The 19,582-nt window shown below is 34.8% G+C and overlaps 1 protein-coding gene across 1 annotated transcript; it reads right to left on the bottom strand.

Moving 5' to 3' along the window:
• Window positions 1-411: 411 nt before the first annotated feature.
• Window positions 412-19,003, bottom strand: LOC135686520 (uncharacterized). Its single transcript, XM_065202768.2, has 16 exons — window positions 17,548-19,003; window positions 15,870-16,241; window positions 15,333-15,389; window positions 14,536-14,586; window positions 13,484-13,588; window positions 9,693-9,860; window positions 9,111-9,278; window positions 8,441-8,719; window positions 7,784-7,924; window positions 6,807-7,006; window positions 6,144-6,273; window positions 5,625-5,917; window positions 5,014-5,158; window positions 4,341-4,427; window positions 3,609-3,782; window positions 412-3,119 (listed from the first exon to the last, which is right to left on the bottom strand). The coding sequence occupies exons 1-16, from the start codon at window positions 18,097-18,099 to the stop codon at window positions 3,033-3,035; spliced, it is 3,009 nt and encodes a 1,002-aa protein (XP_065058840.2). The 5' UTR covers window positions 18,100-19,003; the 3' UTR covers window positions 412-3,032.
• Between the last annotated feature and the right edge of the window lie 579 nt (window positions 19,004-19,582).

The following is a 19,582-nucleotide window of genomic DNA, read 5'->3' as shown; positions in this document are numbered from 1 at the left end:
TAATTCCAGGAATTTGTTCGGCTTGCAGCCCATATTTTCCATTGACAATAGTAGCTAGCAGTTATGTTAGAAATTTACTGAAGACGATTTTAAACTTTGCTATGTGACGCAGAAATAACAAAAGATTAACTACCGTTAATATTTGAATTTTGGGTTGTTTATTAGCCCTAAACTTTTCTTACGAATCCTCTTAAAACGGCATTGCTATAAAGGGGAAGCAAAACGTAACAACCGAAAGATCTAAGCAATTTGCTACGTCCAGTTATGTCAACCAACGTAATCTTGCTACGCCAAACCGTGCCGCGAGCTGCGCGTTCACAACCCATTTTGTGATCGTGTCTCACGAGTCAAGGATGAAAACAAATCCCTAGTTTGAAAGAATCAAAACAACAACAGAAAAACGATTGAAAGTAGCCAATAAGATATAAATATAAATTTCACCAAAGTTTTATATGTCGTATAAACAGAACCAAAAAGTTACCTAACATCGTTTTCATGAAAACCTTAGCTGCAACTAAAACTACTATACTCGGAAAAGTCAATTGGTAAATTAAGGTAGATAGCATATCCAAGTTTCAAAATTGTATAATGCATCGGTTATAAATTTACTTAATACAATGTATATATAATATATGAATTAATCTATAAATTGCTAACGAAGTATAAATTGATATTATTGTTTGTCCAGCTAAAAGATTTCATATGTATTTGACCTTCAAATATTTTTACATAAAAATATCTTAATACATAGATAAATTTCGGATAAACTAATGCTGGTTGCTTTTGGCTAATCCGTCAGGGCCATCCATATTCTCTTGGAAAACTTTGAACAGGCCTGCACAAGAGTAATTCTCTGTAAAATCGCACGAGAATTGATGAGTTTATCTATGGGCCTAACCTAAATTTGTAAACGAGGAAGGAAACTCATTCAAACAGTTTACTTTTAAGGTGTTTTAAATGCATGAATCTGGTAATTATAAGAAAAACGTTCCTTAAAAAGGTTCGTGAATGAACAAACAGAAACTTAAGAAATTGATTTGAGAGAATCTCTAAAGATTGAGGACATTTTTTTAGAGAGAATCCCTGAAAATTGAGAACAATGGTTTTGCAGATCTGACGTTGGACTTCCAAAGGATGGCAATGCCGGGTTAGCTCAGGGTTGAGTTAACAAAGGGAAAATTTATCTTTTCTACTAAAACGCCTTGCTCGAAAACGTTCTGGCTGTCTATTTTAACATTAGCAAATCGAAATATCAAAGTCCTTTTTCATCATATTCTTGAAAAAAGCTTAAAAAATGGATAACAGCTGCAACTGCAGGCATAGCTTCAATTATTGGATTCAAATAATTATTTTACAACGTCCAAAATTTAAATGCGGAACAATTATTGCCTTTGATTGTCATGGTCAGATACAGAAAATGGAGCCTTTCGAATTTGGGGAAAGCACGTGATGGAAAGCTTAAATACTGTAACAAAAGATCTGACCATGGCAAAGCATCTAACAGCAAGGAGCACTCTGTCCTATTTTAAGAACAAATTGGTTTACATCGACTTGCTAAACTTTACCCTTTTTCTAATTCAACAAGTTTAAGTATGAAGTAATCAGTTCTTCTCCAAAAATTAATCGCTATGCCAACAGTTGCTTGTATAGTTGATCCCCGTTATTAAGAAAAAGCAGCCTGGTATATAAGGTACTCTATCAGTTTTAAGTCTTATGCTTCATAAGTGCTGCAACCTAAAAAGTTCCATGCAATCTTAAGGTTATAAAAGGTTATAAAATGAGAGCTTTTCTTAACAACGGCAAATCAATATACGATTTAACGATGGTTACAAAAACCCACCTTTGTATATGTATTACATACAAAATGGTCCAAGGGACAACTCACAAAATTTATGAAGATAGTATTACATGTTAAGCAGGGATTCTACTCTTAAGAAATGTAAACCTACTTTTAAAAATGATACACAATAGTCTGTGGCAAAATGTCAGTCACAAATACGACAAGACATGAAAAACCCACTTAAAAGACTAATAAAACGAATTTTCTACTGCATCTTTTAAACGACAGTTGAATTTAAATCTAAACTACAAAACTTTGCCTCTTTTAGTTACGACAAGGCAAATCCAGACCCCCCCTGAAAAGATGGAAGGCTCAGATAAACCTTACATAAGGTAAAATGAAAGCGCATATATATTCATTACAGACTAGGGGGTTAATACCCATTGGGAATGAGCCAACAATTGAAAAGTCGTAATTTATTGCTTGATAAGTAGCAAAACACATTAAATTAATTATAAAGAAAACAACAAGAATATGCAATGGACCTCAAAAACAATTAACGACAAAGATATACAGTTATAAAAGGGAGTCAATGATAGGGCCCACCAAGCAGCCTACTGACTCTAAAAAAAAAGAATGAGACAGTCCCGTTTTCTAAGCGCGCAAATATAGATTAGGTCAAAGGCACTCAATCATATCTCGCCTCGATCCCATGCCCAACCCAATGTCATACAGAGAGGTATCAGAAATTCGGGACTAGAATTTTCAGATTATTTATCAGGGCCCTGCAACACAAGGGCACTATAAAAAGGGACCTTCTTTGCTATTTTTAGGAACAGTGCAACGAAGGAAGAGTATGGTAACTATTCAATAAAAAATGGAGAAAGCTACCGCCAATATTTCTGACATTTCCCTCCCACAAAATACCCCACTGGCTCACTCAAAAGTTATCGTTGAATTATCAATGAATGAAAATATTATGTTGTTCTTATTACACATACCCTTCTAACCGAATATCCCTTGAGAAGAAACTCTGAGCGTTCAATTATTTCAATTAAAATGGAATAACTGAAAGACTTTGAAATTTTAGCTTTGACTGTTTACAAACTTGCAGGTCGGTTTCAGAATCGTTGTAAGGGTTACTTGTTTTAAAGGAGTCTCGTTGCTTCAACAACAACAACAAAAGTAAATCAAAACAAGGCCACGTTTATTACTAATTCTAAAGTGACAGCGAAAGCCGAGAAGACGTCAATCAACCTTCCAACTTTTCTAAAAGGATGTCGACGAAACTCTTTAATTGTGAACAGTCTTCTTCACATCTTTGAAGTTCCCGTAAAAGCTGGAAAAACATTAAGAGTGTAAGTCACTGTGCCTTGCTTTAAAAAACTTCAAAACCACAAACATGGGCAGTATAGGTATTTGACAATTTAAAATACATCCTTGAAGAGTTTCCAGTAGCGAAAACTTGAAGTTATGGATTGAAAAATAGCATAAACAGAAAGATAAGCTGTTTAAGCATTCAATGGTTTTCACAGTGAATTTTATCAATTCATTGAAAATATAGATACTAGAATACGAGAAATAATTCATTGTGAAGTTTTGTCATGTAAACAGATTGACGGGAAATCACATGCAAACACTATATAATAGGGATTATGTAAAATCTGGCCAACCAGGGTAAAATCACATGTCTCTAGCTGTTATTAAAACGCATCACATATACATTAAAAAGATCTACACAACCCAAAACTTTTCACCAGCAGAAAATCTTATCACAGATTTACTTTGACGCAATAACGAAAGTAAGTATGAAAATTTTTTAACTCACTTGACTTTTGCTTGCATTTCTCAATTTATCTAATGACTTCTGACTCCTTTTTTGCAGTGTGGGCATTTCTTTTAGGATTTCTAGGTTCTTCTCTTTTACAAACGAAATCAACGCATCGATGTAGTATTCCAGTTTGTCGCAGCTGTCTGTTAAGCTTCGCATGGCTTGCAAAATCTGAAAAGAAACGAATCTCAATGACACAAAAAATTCAAAGGCTTGATTGCAAACAGTTTTTTGGCTGTATAGAATTCTAAAATATAAACAGACGGGTTAACATTTTCGGAAGATTTAAGTGATTCCAACGAGTGCTTAGCGAATAATTTTTCCCGTCAAACACCATATGCTTTGACTGAGAAGGGCAAAGGGGGCAGCATCCGAAAAGGGACGGCTTCATTTCGGTCCTTATTTGTAAATATCTGTCAAACCAATGGTAATCAATATATCAATTGGAACCTCCTGTCACAAAACGGAAGGTAAGCACATGCGCAGTATTGTGTATAAACTTAGATAATTAATGAAAAAGGCCCGAACGATAATCTTATTCAAGGTACATCGGCCTTCCGGGCACCAAGCCAGAGGAGCGACTAAAGGGGGGCATAATTTTATCATTTAGGGGTGCCACGTTCCCAGAAGAACGAAAATCAATGTCCCACCTTTTCAGTCAGTGCAAATAAAATAACCAAAAAATAAAAAATCTGATGGTTTAATTATCAAAAATCTGATAAAGAATACCATTTCATTGGAAGAATCTTCCAGTTCTTTGAACAGGAAGCCATCTTTATTATCTTCGTTGTTTGTGATTGTAATTCTTTGTTGAGTCTGAAAAAGAGCATCATAAATGTGATAAGTTTAAATTTTTATATACAGACGAATATCTCATATACGAATAGTTTTGAAAAAGGAGATTATGCTTAACTGGCATAACAAATATCACAAAGTACCATCCTTAACACCCTAACAAGAATGTAAGGAACACCTGTTTGCACAAACAAACTCCTTGCTAGATGATGGTATCTAAATATAGTGTTATATATCCTGCCTAAGGTTAATCGTTTTTTCGACAAATGGTCCTGAGGAGAAATGGTCCTAGGAACATAAGTTTTACAATGACCTATACTGATCTAGGAATAAAAAGTTAATGTAACATTGCGAGTTACTAACTTACAATACATTTTAAGTATAACAATAACGAAAACCAACATGCAAAGTGCGATTTGGAGATTTGTGACATTAAATTTTGACAATTCGCTAGAGGAAATGTTTGAGACATCGTGCGAAAAATTAGAAATAAGTGAGCACCAACGTGAGAACGGAGAAATTTTAAACAGCTTGCGTAGAAAAAACAGCAATAAAGAACGCTTTAATATGATGCTGGAAAAGAAATAAATGGGAATTCAAGGCTAACCTGTTCCTTTAATTCGTTCACTAACTTATCTTTTTCTTGTTTACACTGTTTGATTTCTTGTTTTCTACTTTTTGAAGATGACTGCAACTCGAGGAGGGCAATATTAGAATCTTTCTCAGAAATTGCCGCCAGTAGTGCAGTTTGCCTGAAAAAGAAACAGCTGAGATCAAAATAGGAGCCTCCTTTTGAGGTGGAGGGTGGAAGAGTGGGTCAGCTCAGAGGATGACTGAGGAGACCTTAAACATTACGGTCTTGAAATACAAATATCAGAGATGTTTTGGTGAATATTATAATGTTTATGGAGTGAAACTACATCTTGAATAAAAAATTTCATATTGCATTCTTTCATATTGCAGTGTCATATTGCAACTGATACATCCCGTTTACATTTTGTTGTCTCGAATGACTGAAGCCCGAGGCAGGATTAAAACCGCTTTGCCAAAAATGGAATCAGAATCACAGGACAAAAATTGAAGGTGGTATTGTACTTAACAACCAATCTTTTAAATTCTAACTCTGTCGAAAATAAAATCAGCTCCGGTTTTATAATTTGCCCGAACATGGACACAAATAGAAAAAAGAACGAATAAATGACTTAGGCCTTAACACACCTGATATTCATAAGCTCCTCCATATTTCGTTTTTTCATTGCCTTTAACGATGCCAGCAAAGTATCTCTTTCAGCAAGCGACAATATGAGAAAAGCGTTCTTTATATTCGTTATTCCCTTCTCCATAGTCAGTTTATCAGTATCTGTTTCCAGCTCTCTCATAGACTGAGCTGCCTCTTCTGAGAATTCAACATGTTGTGCAAGTAGCTCCTCCCTTTCCGCTGCAATGCTCACACTTTCCCGTAGTGCATCCTCTAGCATAGCGATTCGTTCATCTCTCTTTGTGAGTTCCTCCTTCAAAAAAAGACAGATAACAATAATGAGATCAAAAGCTGCAGTGAGAATAGTTGGAAGCAAGGAATGCAAAATGTAAAGGAATTTGCAAGGCAGGCAAGTGGGTGATGACAATTGCAATGACTGGTCTTGGCTTTTGATAATTATCATGATTACTATTCGCAACAACATGCGGTTATCAGCACCAAAAACACTAAGAGTACGCGAATACCCAATGCCAACAAACCTTGAACTCGACCAGTTGCTCGCTGCTGTCGCCGTCTTTCTTTGTCTTGTCTGTTAAAAATTGTGTCTGCTTTTCCAAATTCTGCGTTTTCCTTAACGAGCTAAGCTGTTTTCCGCGATCTTTTAATTGCCTGCAACGAATATAGGTAAATCCATCACTGATTATCAGAGAACAAGATACTAGTTATTAAATCACATACTAACTTCAACTTTATAAAACATCATAAAATTCGCTTTGATGTATAGAACAGAACATTTCAAAGTTTCAACCCCGTGTTTCACGCTTAATGCCATCATCACGCAACTGTTCGCAAAATAACCTCAAAGTGCCTTAATTTTAGAACTTATTGAGCCATCAATCGAATCTCTTCAACTCTCTCGGGTGCAGCTGTAAAATTCAGTAATATACGGTACAAGCTGAGCAAGACAAGCTGTTGAGGTAAAATAAGCAATTCCCGAGGTGGATTATGGTTATGGAATAATAAGGCTAGCGATCAACAGAAATTGCCCATTGATACAATATGACAGACATTGCTTTAGAAATCGAAAAAAGCACGAGTAAAATACAGAATATAAGTTATTAACATGAGGAAAACATAAACTGACAATTTCGTTATTAAATCAAGCAGACAAAATACAATCAGTTTGAAAAGTTAACACTTACTTTTCGAGATCCTGTAATTTGCTGTCTTTCTTTGCAATCTCATCCCACAGCTGCTTTATCATTTTGCTGTCCTTAACAGGTGAATTTCCGGAAAATCGTTTTTGCGGATCGTCTACAACTTTAAGCGAATTTTTATCGTTCTCCTCTTTATTCTTTTTCTCGTTCAAAGACTTTTCAAGGTTCTTGATCGTGTCATTCGTCTGTAAAAAACGCAGATTATCAAAAGATGATCATTAATCGATGAAAAATCATGCCACTAAAATCATTGCCCCAGTTATTATATGCTATTTAGAGATACGCTAGCGTGTACAGCTCTGCCTATACGGTATCAAGCACTTTATGCAGACCGGTAAACAGTAATTTTCATTATTTCCGAAATCTGTTATTTTATGCTATTTCGTGATAAATTTAATGATATAAATATATAGAGATATGTTTCAGAGATGTCTTATTTCAGAGTTATGAACTGGATTCACGACGCCTCAAAAGTGAGGGATGATCTTTAGCAGCTTGAATTATCAGGTGTACCGGGGGTCGAAAGCATGTCGAATACAAAATTAAGGGTCGCGTCGATCTTATTGATATTAAGACATCATAGGCAATACAGAAATCAAATCATGGCCGAATTTCTTGGGTCACAAGCAGTTGGAAAAACTTTTCTACATGAATTGACTTCAAACATTTTGAAGCTTCATTCTGTAGGAAGAAATTAACACCTATTCGAAAAAAATTAATGAAAGATAAAAAAAATAATAAATTCAGAAGATTTTAAGCATTAAAATTCAACATTAAATTTAATAGTTTTTAATCTTACACAAGGGCGTAAATCATGTTACAAGCATTTTAGGTTCGCTCAGCTCTTAGCTTTATAAAACGTAACCTGACAGGGTAGTGATCGGGTTCAAACTTTTATGTAGAATTATCGGTGTTGTAACTTGCAAACCAAAATCAGGTCTATAAAAAATATCTCAACTTACTGCAGCTAAGTTTTTGGTCAAAGTGTCAATTTTATCTTCTTTTCCTACCAATGCCTCTTTTCCTTCTTCAATTTCACATTGGCTCCTATCTAAATCGTCTTGGAGCTTCTCAATCTTTTCTTCTAATTCTTTAATTAACGTCTGAAAGAAAAATAATGTTTTGGAGTATTTTCACAGGTGATTGTCGTAAACCATACGTTGCAATTTCTCCAGCAAATGCAATTATTCTTGGGTAATAACAGATGCTTGGGTAAAGTGTAAATGCTTGAGTCCATGAGCCCATAAATCACTTCAAATTATATTCAAGATTCCACAAGCGGCAAAGAAGAGCAACTAAGATCTTTGTGTTATGGCTTCAGGATTCGTGATAATTATGATAGAGATCATATTATACCGAGAAGAAACAAAGATGGATAGCATTCTTTGATACCATATCACTTTTTATCGTGCAACATTAATAGAAATTGAAAACCAGAGGGGATATCATAACTTATCCAATATGCACTGGTCTTGAAGCTTTCTATCAATAGGCTTTGAAAACTATGGAAGAGTACGATGGTCGAGATCTTTGCGCAAAGATCTACATGCTCTAACAATGTTACCACACACCCCATCCGAAACCCGGTGCCACTAGATATACTTTGCGACAGAGTGTACCTCTTTTTCCTCGACCTGTGTTGCTAATGACGTCATTTTTGCCTCATTTTGCTCTTTGTTGTTGCTAAGATTCGACGTTTCCTCCTCCTTTTCCTTCTCCAAGCGGTTGCGCTGTTTTTCTAGCCTCGATATCAGCTGATCTTTATCAGCGATTTGATTTTCCATGAATTTGATCGTTGTCGTGCAGTTTGCATGTTTGGATTTGACATCATTTAACTCGTCACGTGCGTGAGACAAAGCAGTCTCTCGATGGGATAGGTATCCTTCAAGTGCATCATACTGTAAAATACGGAAAATAGAACCCAGAATAAAATTAAACAGAATTATTCGTTTATAACATACATACCTTACATGCCAAACCGATTATTCCTACAGTGCTTTGAAAAAAGAAAATTGCTATTTTTTCTTATTCCTTTTCTAATTATAACCTATAATTGAAAGTAAAAAAATTAACAAACTGGTATTACCACAATAGATTCTACTAGCCAGATTTTCTAGATTGAAACACATACGTTAGATATCTCAGAAGTAGCCAAAAATTAACAGGTGACAGCCTTTTGTGAAACGGCATCGATTGCTAAACACGCTACGAGAATAAGCATTCAGAATGGTTTAGAGAGGTAAACCGTAAAAAGACTTGAAAATAAACCTAAATCGCGAGGCTATCTACCTTCTTAGTTAAACTTTCTAATTCCTTGCTTTTACCGTCAGCAACGCTTCGCAAATCTTGGACTTCCACTGACTCCCTTCTCCTCATCACTTTCAAATTAACCAGACTTTCCTCGTGTTCTTTAATAATTTCTTCCTTTTTCTCTACAGTGACCTTCATTTTTTCGACCTGAAAATGAAAAGAAAAAAAATTGCCAAACAGTTTCCTTCAAAATTTCCTTGCCGTGCCAGGCCCACTGTCAAGGCTGTTTTTATAACGAAAATCCACAGTCATCCTCCAATCAAGCAGTTTTTTTCAATCAAAGCGCAATAGAACACGCCAGCAGAAAAGGAAGCGATGCAAATTCTCGGAAACCACGGACCACTGCCCTGATTTAGCCCAGGGGTATACACAAACAGAGTTAAGATTAAGTTTCGAAGTGTATAGGACGAGACAGCTTCAGCGAATAGCCAGCAAAAAACCTACAGAAAAGGTACGGCTGTTTCGTTTAAACTGGCCATCAGCAATTGATAATGTTGAGTGCAAATGAGACTTGGGTTTTCGGATTCAACGGAAAAAGTGTTAATAGAGGACAGCACAAACCTCTTCTTTTAAGAACGACAGTTCGTCTTCTTTATTCTCAACCTGTTCTTTCGTTTTTTCCAAGTCCTCACAAAGCTCTAGAATTTTCGTCCTCGTATCCTCCAGTGTTTTCTGCAACGACTTGCACTCTTCAATACTCGTTTCAAGATCAACTTGAAGATTCTTTGTCTACAAAGATGAGGTTTTCAAATAACAAGGATATGATACAGAGTTTGGGCTCTTTACATTGAATGTAAATTGGCGCCAGGTGCCCGACCTTAGTTGCCAGAGATTAACTAGGTATTATTCTTATTACAAATTTGTAAGACTACTTCCTCCAAAACAGGCAAACCGTTACAATAACGTTTATAAGACTACGTAGGTGAGTTATGTAAGAATTTAACCAGCTTAATTCAAAATTGAACGGCAGAGAAACATACGTAAAAATGGGAGGCAATGGCGTGTAGATATGTGGGAAAATTTTGGCAAAGGGTATAAGAAATGCTGGTTATAAGCAGTTATTAATGAAAGGATAAAGTATCTATGATAAAGAAACAGAACCAAAATATGTTGATATGTTATCTTGATAGCCCACTTACAAATAATCTGATCTCTATGCTCATGAAATATCAATCACTTAAACACTCATTACATAAATAACAAAGAGATAAAAATGAAACAGCCACTCCAAAGTCAAATTCCTGCAGCGAAATTTCTGATGTCTATTACGAAAATGAAAATATCTATTATTTACATGACGATATCCATTGCTCACAATCTGGATATTTTGGAAACTTTTTCTGTTACTAATCATTGCCAGAAGTTGGTCACGAAGGCCTTGAATATTGTCGAGTGTTATTCCAGCTATCGTTTAAAGGTCTTGTGCAATACTTGCGAGATTCAACACTAGCTTGATGCAAAGGGGATTCAAAATGTATTAACAAAAAGAGGATGAACGGTGACTTAACGTAAAGTAACAACAACATCGGGATAACTCTCAAACGTATATGTCTACTGAGCATAGATAATCAGTGATTGAACAACTTGTGCGTCAGGAATTAGAGCGTTTAACGAATTGTGGTGAGTGCACATTGCTTATGAGGCTACTGAAGAGAACAGATTGGGTTCAACGCATTGACAACCCCTACCCCCCCCCCCCCCCACCCGCCACATTTAACAGACCATCATGATGCCTACCTATTTAGAAAAAAGTGACTGTACATCATTTTAGGGTAGCTTCAGTGCTTTGCCAACTTCATTTATAATACTTTAAACGGCCTATATCGTATAGAAAGGGTACGGCCGGAACTGCGGAGTCACAGAGGAGGGCAGCTTGAAGCTTGGAATACAGCGTTTCATTGGTCATAGACAACTTTCATGTCTTGTTGGGTAGAGGGTCGCAAAGTACTGTAAAAGAGTGAGTACTGTACTCCAGAATTAGATGAATCCCAAAGCTCTTTTTCTAGTTAGATTCGGAGAGCATAGAGAGATAACGTCAAATGGTAAATTATAGGCTGATTGTACTGTTAGTTAGTAACCAAGACAAAATCGGCTATTGCTAGCAATGCATCATCGACAAAAGACATTACATTCATTGCACATCAAAGATCAGTACTGCATGGAGGTCATCAACATTAATGGCATAAATAAAATTACCTCTTTCCCCCAATTCAATGTCGAATGCACGATTTTGAAGGAGAAATGATAGAGCTACAAATGAATCCAACAATGAATTGTAGCTTTTAGTTTTGTCCGGTATTGAAGCTATGAAGACCTTTGATTGGATACCATTAAAGAGGATCGATGACGGAACGCGACGGAGATCATAAAATCGCCGAAACAAAAAACAAAAAACCGATGATAAGAAATTGGGAAAACATATCCGGTTTAAGAAAATCCACTGTAGGTCAAATTGGAAATGATTGAATAAAATAATCATACGTTTCCAACAAATAATTTTATTCCACTGATTGGAGGTACGTAATTACGCATTTTGTAAATTGCCTCGTGATTAGATAATGTCTCGTGTCTCGTAAAATCATAGCTGGCTTATGATAACTTGATAACTTGATTTGTAAATGCAAACTCCAGCCAAAGAATCGGTAAAGCAAACTCCAGCCAATGAAATCTGACGTAACCAGAAAAGGTAATATTAAATAAAATGCTGGATTAATTATCTAGCAGATGAGGACAAAAGCTAAGAAATCAACATTTAGACCCAGCGCAACAAAAGCACTTAGAAGTAAGTGAGATTTGGTGGTATTTCTTGCTACCCAATGGGAACTTGCGTTTTCAACTTTAATTATGCAGGGCTCGCGCCACGAATTTGAAAGTGGAGGGGGGGGCAAGGCAAAAAATTAGGTGCCATGGCTTCTTACCCCTTTACTATAGCTTTAAAACTACTTGCTTCGCAAAAAAGGTGAGGCGGCAATGGCCACCCCGGCTCCCTCCCCCGGTGGCGAGGGGCCCTGTTATGGGGCAAACTGAAAGATGGCATGTTTTTACAGTATAGATTGTCAGCAAAAGCTGATAAAGTTGGAGCTCAAACGTCGCAAACTAAAACAGTACCTTTTTGATATAAAATCTGACAACAGCCTTCTTTTTAGGTTTGAAATTGAATGTTAACATAAATAAAATGTGTGGCTAGAGAATCTTGTCCAAAAACAGACAAGAATGATCGTCAATGTGACTGATCCTTCTTAAACATTTGGCAACTGGCGACCAAAAATACGTTTCTAATCAAGTGAGTTACTAACAGTGACGTAATAGACCCAGGGTTCATTCATACCCTTAGGGGTCCATAAAAAAAATCGTAACTCATTTTTAGAAACCAACAATCGCTTTATCGGCAGACTTCCCATATTTTGGCCCTACGCTTTTTCGTGACGCCTGTTTCATTCTTGGAAATTATTCAAATTCAAATTCGATTTTGACACAATCTCTCCAGCAAAAAAGCAGTATAGACAGTGTCGGGCACAAAGCTTCGCTTAAACTCAAAGAATAAGAGGCGGAACTCTTTGCATAAATTCATGGCCTAGGTCACCTGCCGGTTTTCTAACAACAAAACACATTTGATAGTTCTGTGGTTATAAAAATTGTAAGTTATCTGAAATTCAACCACGGTTTGTTTTCAATGAATGGGCAGATTCTTTGGTTAGCCATGTGAAAGCGAATGCTATCGTAAGATTGGCCTCGAGCAAACGTGCAAAGTACTTAATTCATTGTTTTTTTGGATTTTGTTCAGGAGAAGACACGGAGAGGTTCAGCTTCACACTTGACCTTCTACCGAGTGAATTCACAAGAATTCATTTTCGCAGCTATTGAAGCTGGCCTTTAAACAAACAAGGAATTCATCGTTGCAAACTTTGCAATTCAACCGATAACTGCCTCGAGTTAAAACCAGCAACAGAGGTGGTGGTTATGATTTATTCAAACGACACTAACAACTTCTATGTGTTGCAAATTAGTTTTGACATATTAACATGATGCGTAGCTACAGAACAAAAGCTGCCATTTATTAAGCTGCCATTTATTTTGCAATGGATTCGGTTTCAAAGCATCACATTGGCTTGATCAGTATAAATAGAACAAGGCTGAATGACCCATGTATAAGCAAATGCTAACAGATTGTTAGGAATATTCAATGAGGAAAAAAGCCAACATTATAATGATTCACTGTGATTCTTTTAATAATTTGATTGATCAGTTGGCTGGGGGTAACCTTAATGTACCCAGAACTGGTTCGCCAGTTAGCATCATTCACACGATTAAGCAAAACTGAACTAGAAATGCATCTGCATTCTGACTATTACCTGATCTTTGTAACAGTTATTTTCTTCTTTCTTTTCCTTCAATTGCTTGTCAAGTTCCTTGCACTTTGCCTCAATCTCTTGGTAGCTGCCATTCAATGCTTTATTCTAAATGAAATTTGAATCAAAACTAGTAAATAATGCGTTTCAAGTCAAAAGCTCTATATTTCAGCCCCTGTATTGAAGATTGTTTCCTACCACAAATCATGATGTCCCAAACCAAAAGTGTTTCTTAGGTCTTAATGAAAAATATTTCACATTGTTTTCTTTGGTTGAAAACGAAACCTTCTAATTTTACTTTAACTTTACCTTTTTTACCTCAATGATTGTTATAAGGTATAATTTCAGGCATTGAATGATAACAGATGTCATTACATCTGCCTAAGCCAACCTGTGGAAATATTAGCTAAATTAGATATTATTGCTTTGTGAAATTGAGTTTTTCCTTTCCCTTCCATTGCTATTCCATTCCCTTACTTTCTAGATAAGCTTCAGAAAGAGAAAGATTTCCAATTCATCAAAAGTTCAATACATGTCTTCAAGATTTAAAAGGTCTTGCAACCATGTACTACTCTGAGACACTGCTAGGGCTGGAAGCATTTAAGTTTTACCTAGCTTCTGAAGTGTCACCAACATAGCTAGATAAGCCTGCCTTTAGAATTTTGTTTTTACAATATCAATACTACAGATAGCACTGTTAAAAGGGGGCATTCTGATGATATAGTGTCAGACATGCACTTAATGCAATCTAACCATCTGTGAATTATTGATGGTGCATTATTATGAGGTATATATAGATATAAAGATAGCCAGCAGATTAACAATTGTTTTCACAATCAGTATATTTGTTCAATAATTCTACACATTCAACTAAAATGTAATTATATAAATATATTTTTATTAGAATTAATCAAGCCTTCATAGAACATCTTCTTCCATGGACTTTGACATATTGAATAAGATTTACAAAAGGCACCAGGCAATCTTGCAAACCCCCTGCTAGAATTTCAACCAATTTAATAAAAACTTGAATCGTAAAAGCAAAACATACATACCTCTTTTCTAAATTGTTCTTCCCTTTCTTGCAAGTCCTTGATCAAAGATTCCTGTAGGAAAAAATCACTGATGAGAAAAGAAGATTAAGTTCACATCTGAGAATATTATGGTTTGGTTGCTTCAACATTAGACTTTTATAAGTCATCATTTAGTTCATGGATAAGTCATCATTGAGTCAAAATAATTTAATTCATGGATAAAAACATCCAGTTTAGAAAGTGAGCAAGTTAACAATCAAGAAAAAATCCTGTCATTTAAAAAATCTTTATCATACACATGTACACATTATAGATTTTCCATAAGGCATGAGCCACTATTTACGATCAATCTTTTGAATGCAAACAAGACTGGTTCTCAAATATTCAAAGACTAAAATATTCAAGAACATTATTCAGTATGAGGTGACAGGATCTCGCATCAATATCTGAAGCTGTGATAAAAAATAGTTTAAATATTTGCCCAATATAAAGTAAACAGTGCAAGGTGTTACTTGAGATAAAAAGAGATACCAACATGTGCTGGTGCTGAAGAACTTTCCCAAAAGGTCTTCACATTAAATTTTCCTAATGACCTTCTAAATACTTCTCTTAATAAAAAAACATCAAATTTCCTACTTTCAAAACAATTTCTAATCAAATCTATTTGGTTATATATATGAAAAAAATAAACAACTGTTGATATATTTCAAAGGAAAAAATAATTGAGTGGAAATTGGCAAAATTTGCCACAACAAGGGCCTCTAATAAATCACACAACAACTTTATAAAAACGAACAAATAAATTTAAAAAAACTAACCTTCCTTTTGATAATTTCATCAAAATCTCCTTTTCCTTGTTCTAGAAGTTTTATCCTCTAAAGAAGAAATTTGTAATTATTGTTGGTTTCTGTTCAAAATTTTCAGTGACAAGTTTGGAAATACAAGTTTGAATGAAATATTCCTAGACAAACATATATATGATATATATACAATAGCAACAGCCATGATATACAAGTTATAAAGCTAGTTCAGTGCTTTTATGTATAAGGATCAAACAGTACTTGAAAAGCAAACAATGCTGTTGGGTTGGATGCAAAGAGTTAAACAAGGTCAACTCTATTGGTAAAAAGATTCCAGCTTGATATTGAAAAGCTCTCAATTGAAAAGATACTGAATTTAGAGACAAAATAACACTGAATCACAATTCTTTACTGTAATCATAAAATGCATTTGAAGTACAATTTTCTTCTCTGCTGATGTCCAGAAATACTTTGAGAGAAGTGTCTAGTTACACCCTCTGCAATAACATTACCAAGACATGAAATTCAAAATGTTAAAATAGTTTTATCATTTACCTTTGTCAAATGCTCTATATCCTCATCCTTTTCCTTCAGCTTGGTGTTCACTTTTGCTAATTTTTCTTCTACTAACATCACATTATTTTGTGCCAACAAATTGTCCTGTTCTTTAGCTTTTAATATTTCCATTTCCATTTTCAAATCTTCAATAGTGTTAATTCTCAAAGCAAGTTCTTCATCTTTTGATACTCCCTGACTTTTCAAATCTTTTGATTCTTTTTCATATTTTAGAAGATCCATCTTTAATTTTTCATTCACTGTTTGTAATCTCTCAATTTCATTTTTCAATAAACCAGAAGATTTTTCTTCATGAATCTCCTGACCTGATGTCTGTCCATGTTCACAATTGTTTTCACCATTTCTATATTTCTGAAATCAGAGAACTCCTTATTAAGTTGTGGGAAATTTGCTTTCTTCATAAATCATTGAGATACTTTAAAAACTCTGTGCATTTTCTGACTTGAATGTTTTATTAATCACTTATAATATTCTATGGATTAACAATTTTCAAACACTGTAAATATTGTATAAATATAGGATAAAATATTCAACAACTGGGCTTGTGATAACCATCAAAAGGAAAAAAACAACAATTGTATTTGACAATATATGCCTTGTGTAGAAAGGAGAACACAAATATTATCACATTAGCATTTGAGCAACCATGCAAACACAGTTTAACTAGGCTCTTGTGATTAACACTTTAAAGAAAATGAATGACAAGAAAGGAACACTATTTGTGTTTGATTTAGCTTTGATTACAAACACAATAGATTCAAAGGTATACAATTTCCAGCAATGACATTTGAACTTATATTAATCAGCTCTCTCGGGTAACTGATGTATTTAAGACCCAAAAGGGATTGCCTGGTAACAACAGAGCAATAAATAGACAAAAATAAAACAACATTGCTACATCAATTGAATTCTTTAGAAGCATATCACAGGGGATTTTCACCTTGATCAATTAGCATCCAGCCTAAACAATTCTATGGTTGACGTAAAAAAGATTAAAAATCTGATTGGATTCAAATACTAATGAAAAATTGCATGTATGATATATACAATTTATGCTGTAAAAACCTTTAAAACTTTGTATGAAAGATTTTTTACACAATTGATTTTAACATTAAAATTTAGAAGAAATTGTATCTATAACCACTATTTGAAACATTTTAATAAAATGATTTTTCTATAAAACAGCAGAAACCAAGTAGAATATTTTACTTTAATTAAGGTGAAAGAAAAAGGATCTAATTCAACAGCTAGCACAACTATAATGGTTCTTTGTTTGCAGGGTCAAGCTAACAACAAAGGGTAGTTTTAACATTTGTAAACCTTGAAGTGGGTTCATGAATAATTTAATTAGACCAATTTAGTCTTTTTTTATCAAATTTTTTATGAAACCTGAAAGCAAAGGGAAATCCAAATAGAAATATCCTACAGCTTTCACAATATTTGTAGATACTAGGACACATAGAAAATTGTCTTTTCTATATCAAAATAAAATACCCAAGAATTACTAAAAAAGCTTCTTAACAATTGACTTTAGTATTTTTATACTCATTTTCACCAGAAATAATACAAGAAAAAGGTCACAAAAGGCAAATTCAGATACCTTGATTTCAGAATAGGGACTATGTAACATTAGTCATGTATTTTACTGTGTTCTTACCTTAAGCTCGACTTGCAAGTTGTCGAATTGACTTTTCAAAAGTAGCATCCTTTCAACATCATCCTTATGAGCCGATCTCTCCTTTTTAAGTTCAGGGCTCCAAAACATTTTTATACTCCTCATACTTGAACTCAGCTTGGCATCTTTGGATTCAATTTCTTTTTTTAAACTTGCAACTTCGTCTTGCAATTCTGCAATATGTTGCTCGGGGTTGAGGTCCTTCCCAATGCCCGAAAGCGGGGAAATTCTTGACATAGTTGTGCCATTTACAGCAGTTGTCGTCGTTTTCTTCAACTTGCTAAGGGAAAATGGGTTCAAAGATATCGAGCTTAGTGCCTGGGCTGTTGGGGATGTAGGGGAAAGCGATGAAGAAGCAGTGTCGCTGGAAGGGCTTTTTGATGTCGGCGATGGCAACGTATTTGCAGGACTTACTCCCAGCAGCGGCAGTGCGTTGTTTCCTTTCACTTTGATAAGCTTGAAGGGCGATTCGATAGGCCCCTCTTGTTTTGAATCCTCAGTTGTGTTTTCGCTTTGGATTTCGCCAAGATCCATTGTCAGTTTTCCCGGGTTTCCTTATGTTTATACAGTATTGTTGACTGATTTTTTTCAATATTTATCAAACTTTATTGACACGGCCCGGCAAGAATCAATTCAACACCAATGTGTTGTCTGTTGAGAGGCAATTTCCGTTTTAAAACTGTGTGCCATACTGGGATTAAAAATATGCCACATCTGACTTCTTGATCGTGTTCTAGAGCGATCAAGAGTTTTGTCTTTCATAGCAAGTTTTTCAGATCAGCGAAGCATTGCTGTTGTGACAAGGTTATCAATCACCGCACACTTTAGTTCAATCCAATATCAATTTATCGCATCAAAACTGCCGACTAGATACAAATTGAACGAGCGAAGCGAATATTTCTCACGAGAAGAACTCGAGCTATAGCTGTTGGCCTTTTCTCTCCTTCTCAAAAAGCACAATATGTATCTTCACGATCCGATATATTGACAGCGTGCCTGTAGTATTCATGAAACAAATCGCAACTTTAAAAACTATGATTCCTTGAAACCACCTTGGATGTTATTTGCAATGGTAAAGCATTCCTTTGCTTTCAGCACTCCAGCTTGATCCTATTTCTCCAATTTGTTTCCCTAATAAATGAATTCTATGTTAAATTTGGTTAAAAGACAGCGACAATCGACAGTCCCTATTCAAGTTTACGGGCCTACACCAAAATAATCGGTTTAGGCTATCCTTCTGCACTTGGCTTACAAAGCAGAACTAAAGTGCATTCTCTCTTTTGTCTACGATCCCATCTATGTTTGTAAAGAATTCCTTTTAAAATATTTGCTTATAATATGATCACAGTATGCCACAATAGTGAAAATTATGTTCTTTTGTCTCTGACTTGTTTGACAATGTTCATCTGCTGGCCATCTCAGTTTCGTCAAATGAAAACGCATGCGTAAAACAACAAATCGTTATTATTATTATTATTATTGTTGTTATTATTATTTTTATTATTAATATAATTTTTATTATTATTATTATTTTTATTATTATTATTATTTTTATTATTATTATTATTTTTATTATTATTATTATTTTTATTATTATTATTATTTTTATTATTATTGTTATTTTTATCATTCAATGCTCGTGACGTGGGAAAGTTTTTAAGGGTCTTAGCAATGTATTTTTTTGGGTGCATCAAATAATCTGAACAAATTTCATTTCTTAACTTTTTTACCAACTACCTATAGATTTATTGTAAAATTTTAAATCTGTTTTGACACGTGCACTCCCAGTGGCGTTGATAGGAAAATTTATAGGAGGGGGGAGAAATTTAGATTTTCCGACAAAAATATAACTAACACGCATTTTTATTTGTTCCTATATTCAAACATATTAAGAGCTAAAGTCTTATCGTTTATTCATACATAATCTTACGAATATAAAATTTTTCTGTTCGTTTCCTCAACAATGACATTTTTTGAGAGATATTGCCAATCTGATCCAGAACAACGAAAAAAGTCG

Source organism: Rhopilema esculentum, chromosome 6 (assembly GCF_057945365.1).
Source record: "Rhopilema esculentum isolate cy_ngs chromosome 6, ASM5794536v1, whole genome shotgun sequence".
In the NCBI taxonomy this organism is placed as follows: Eukaryota; Metazoa; Cnidaria; class Scyphozoa; order Rhizostomeae; family Rhizostomatidae; genus Rhopilema; species Rhopilema esculentum.
This window is presented reverse-complemented; position numbering and strand designations above follow the sequence as displayed.

Excerpts from the sequence above, each read along its gene's own strand:
- LOC135686520 (XM_065202768.2), bottom strand. The coding sequence starts at position 18,099 with ATGGATCTTGGCGAAATCCAAAGCGAAAACACAACTGAGGATTCAAAA. Across the intron at positions 13,589-14,535 it reads AAGAACAATTTAGAAAAGAG|AATAAAGCATTGAATGGCAG; the intron begins GTATGTATGTTT and ends AATTTCATTTAG. Across the intron at positions 7,007-7,783 it reads TGACCAAAAACTTAGCTGCA|ACGAATGACACGATCAAGAA; the intron begins GTAAGTTGAGAT and ends CGTTTTTTACAG.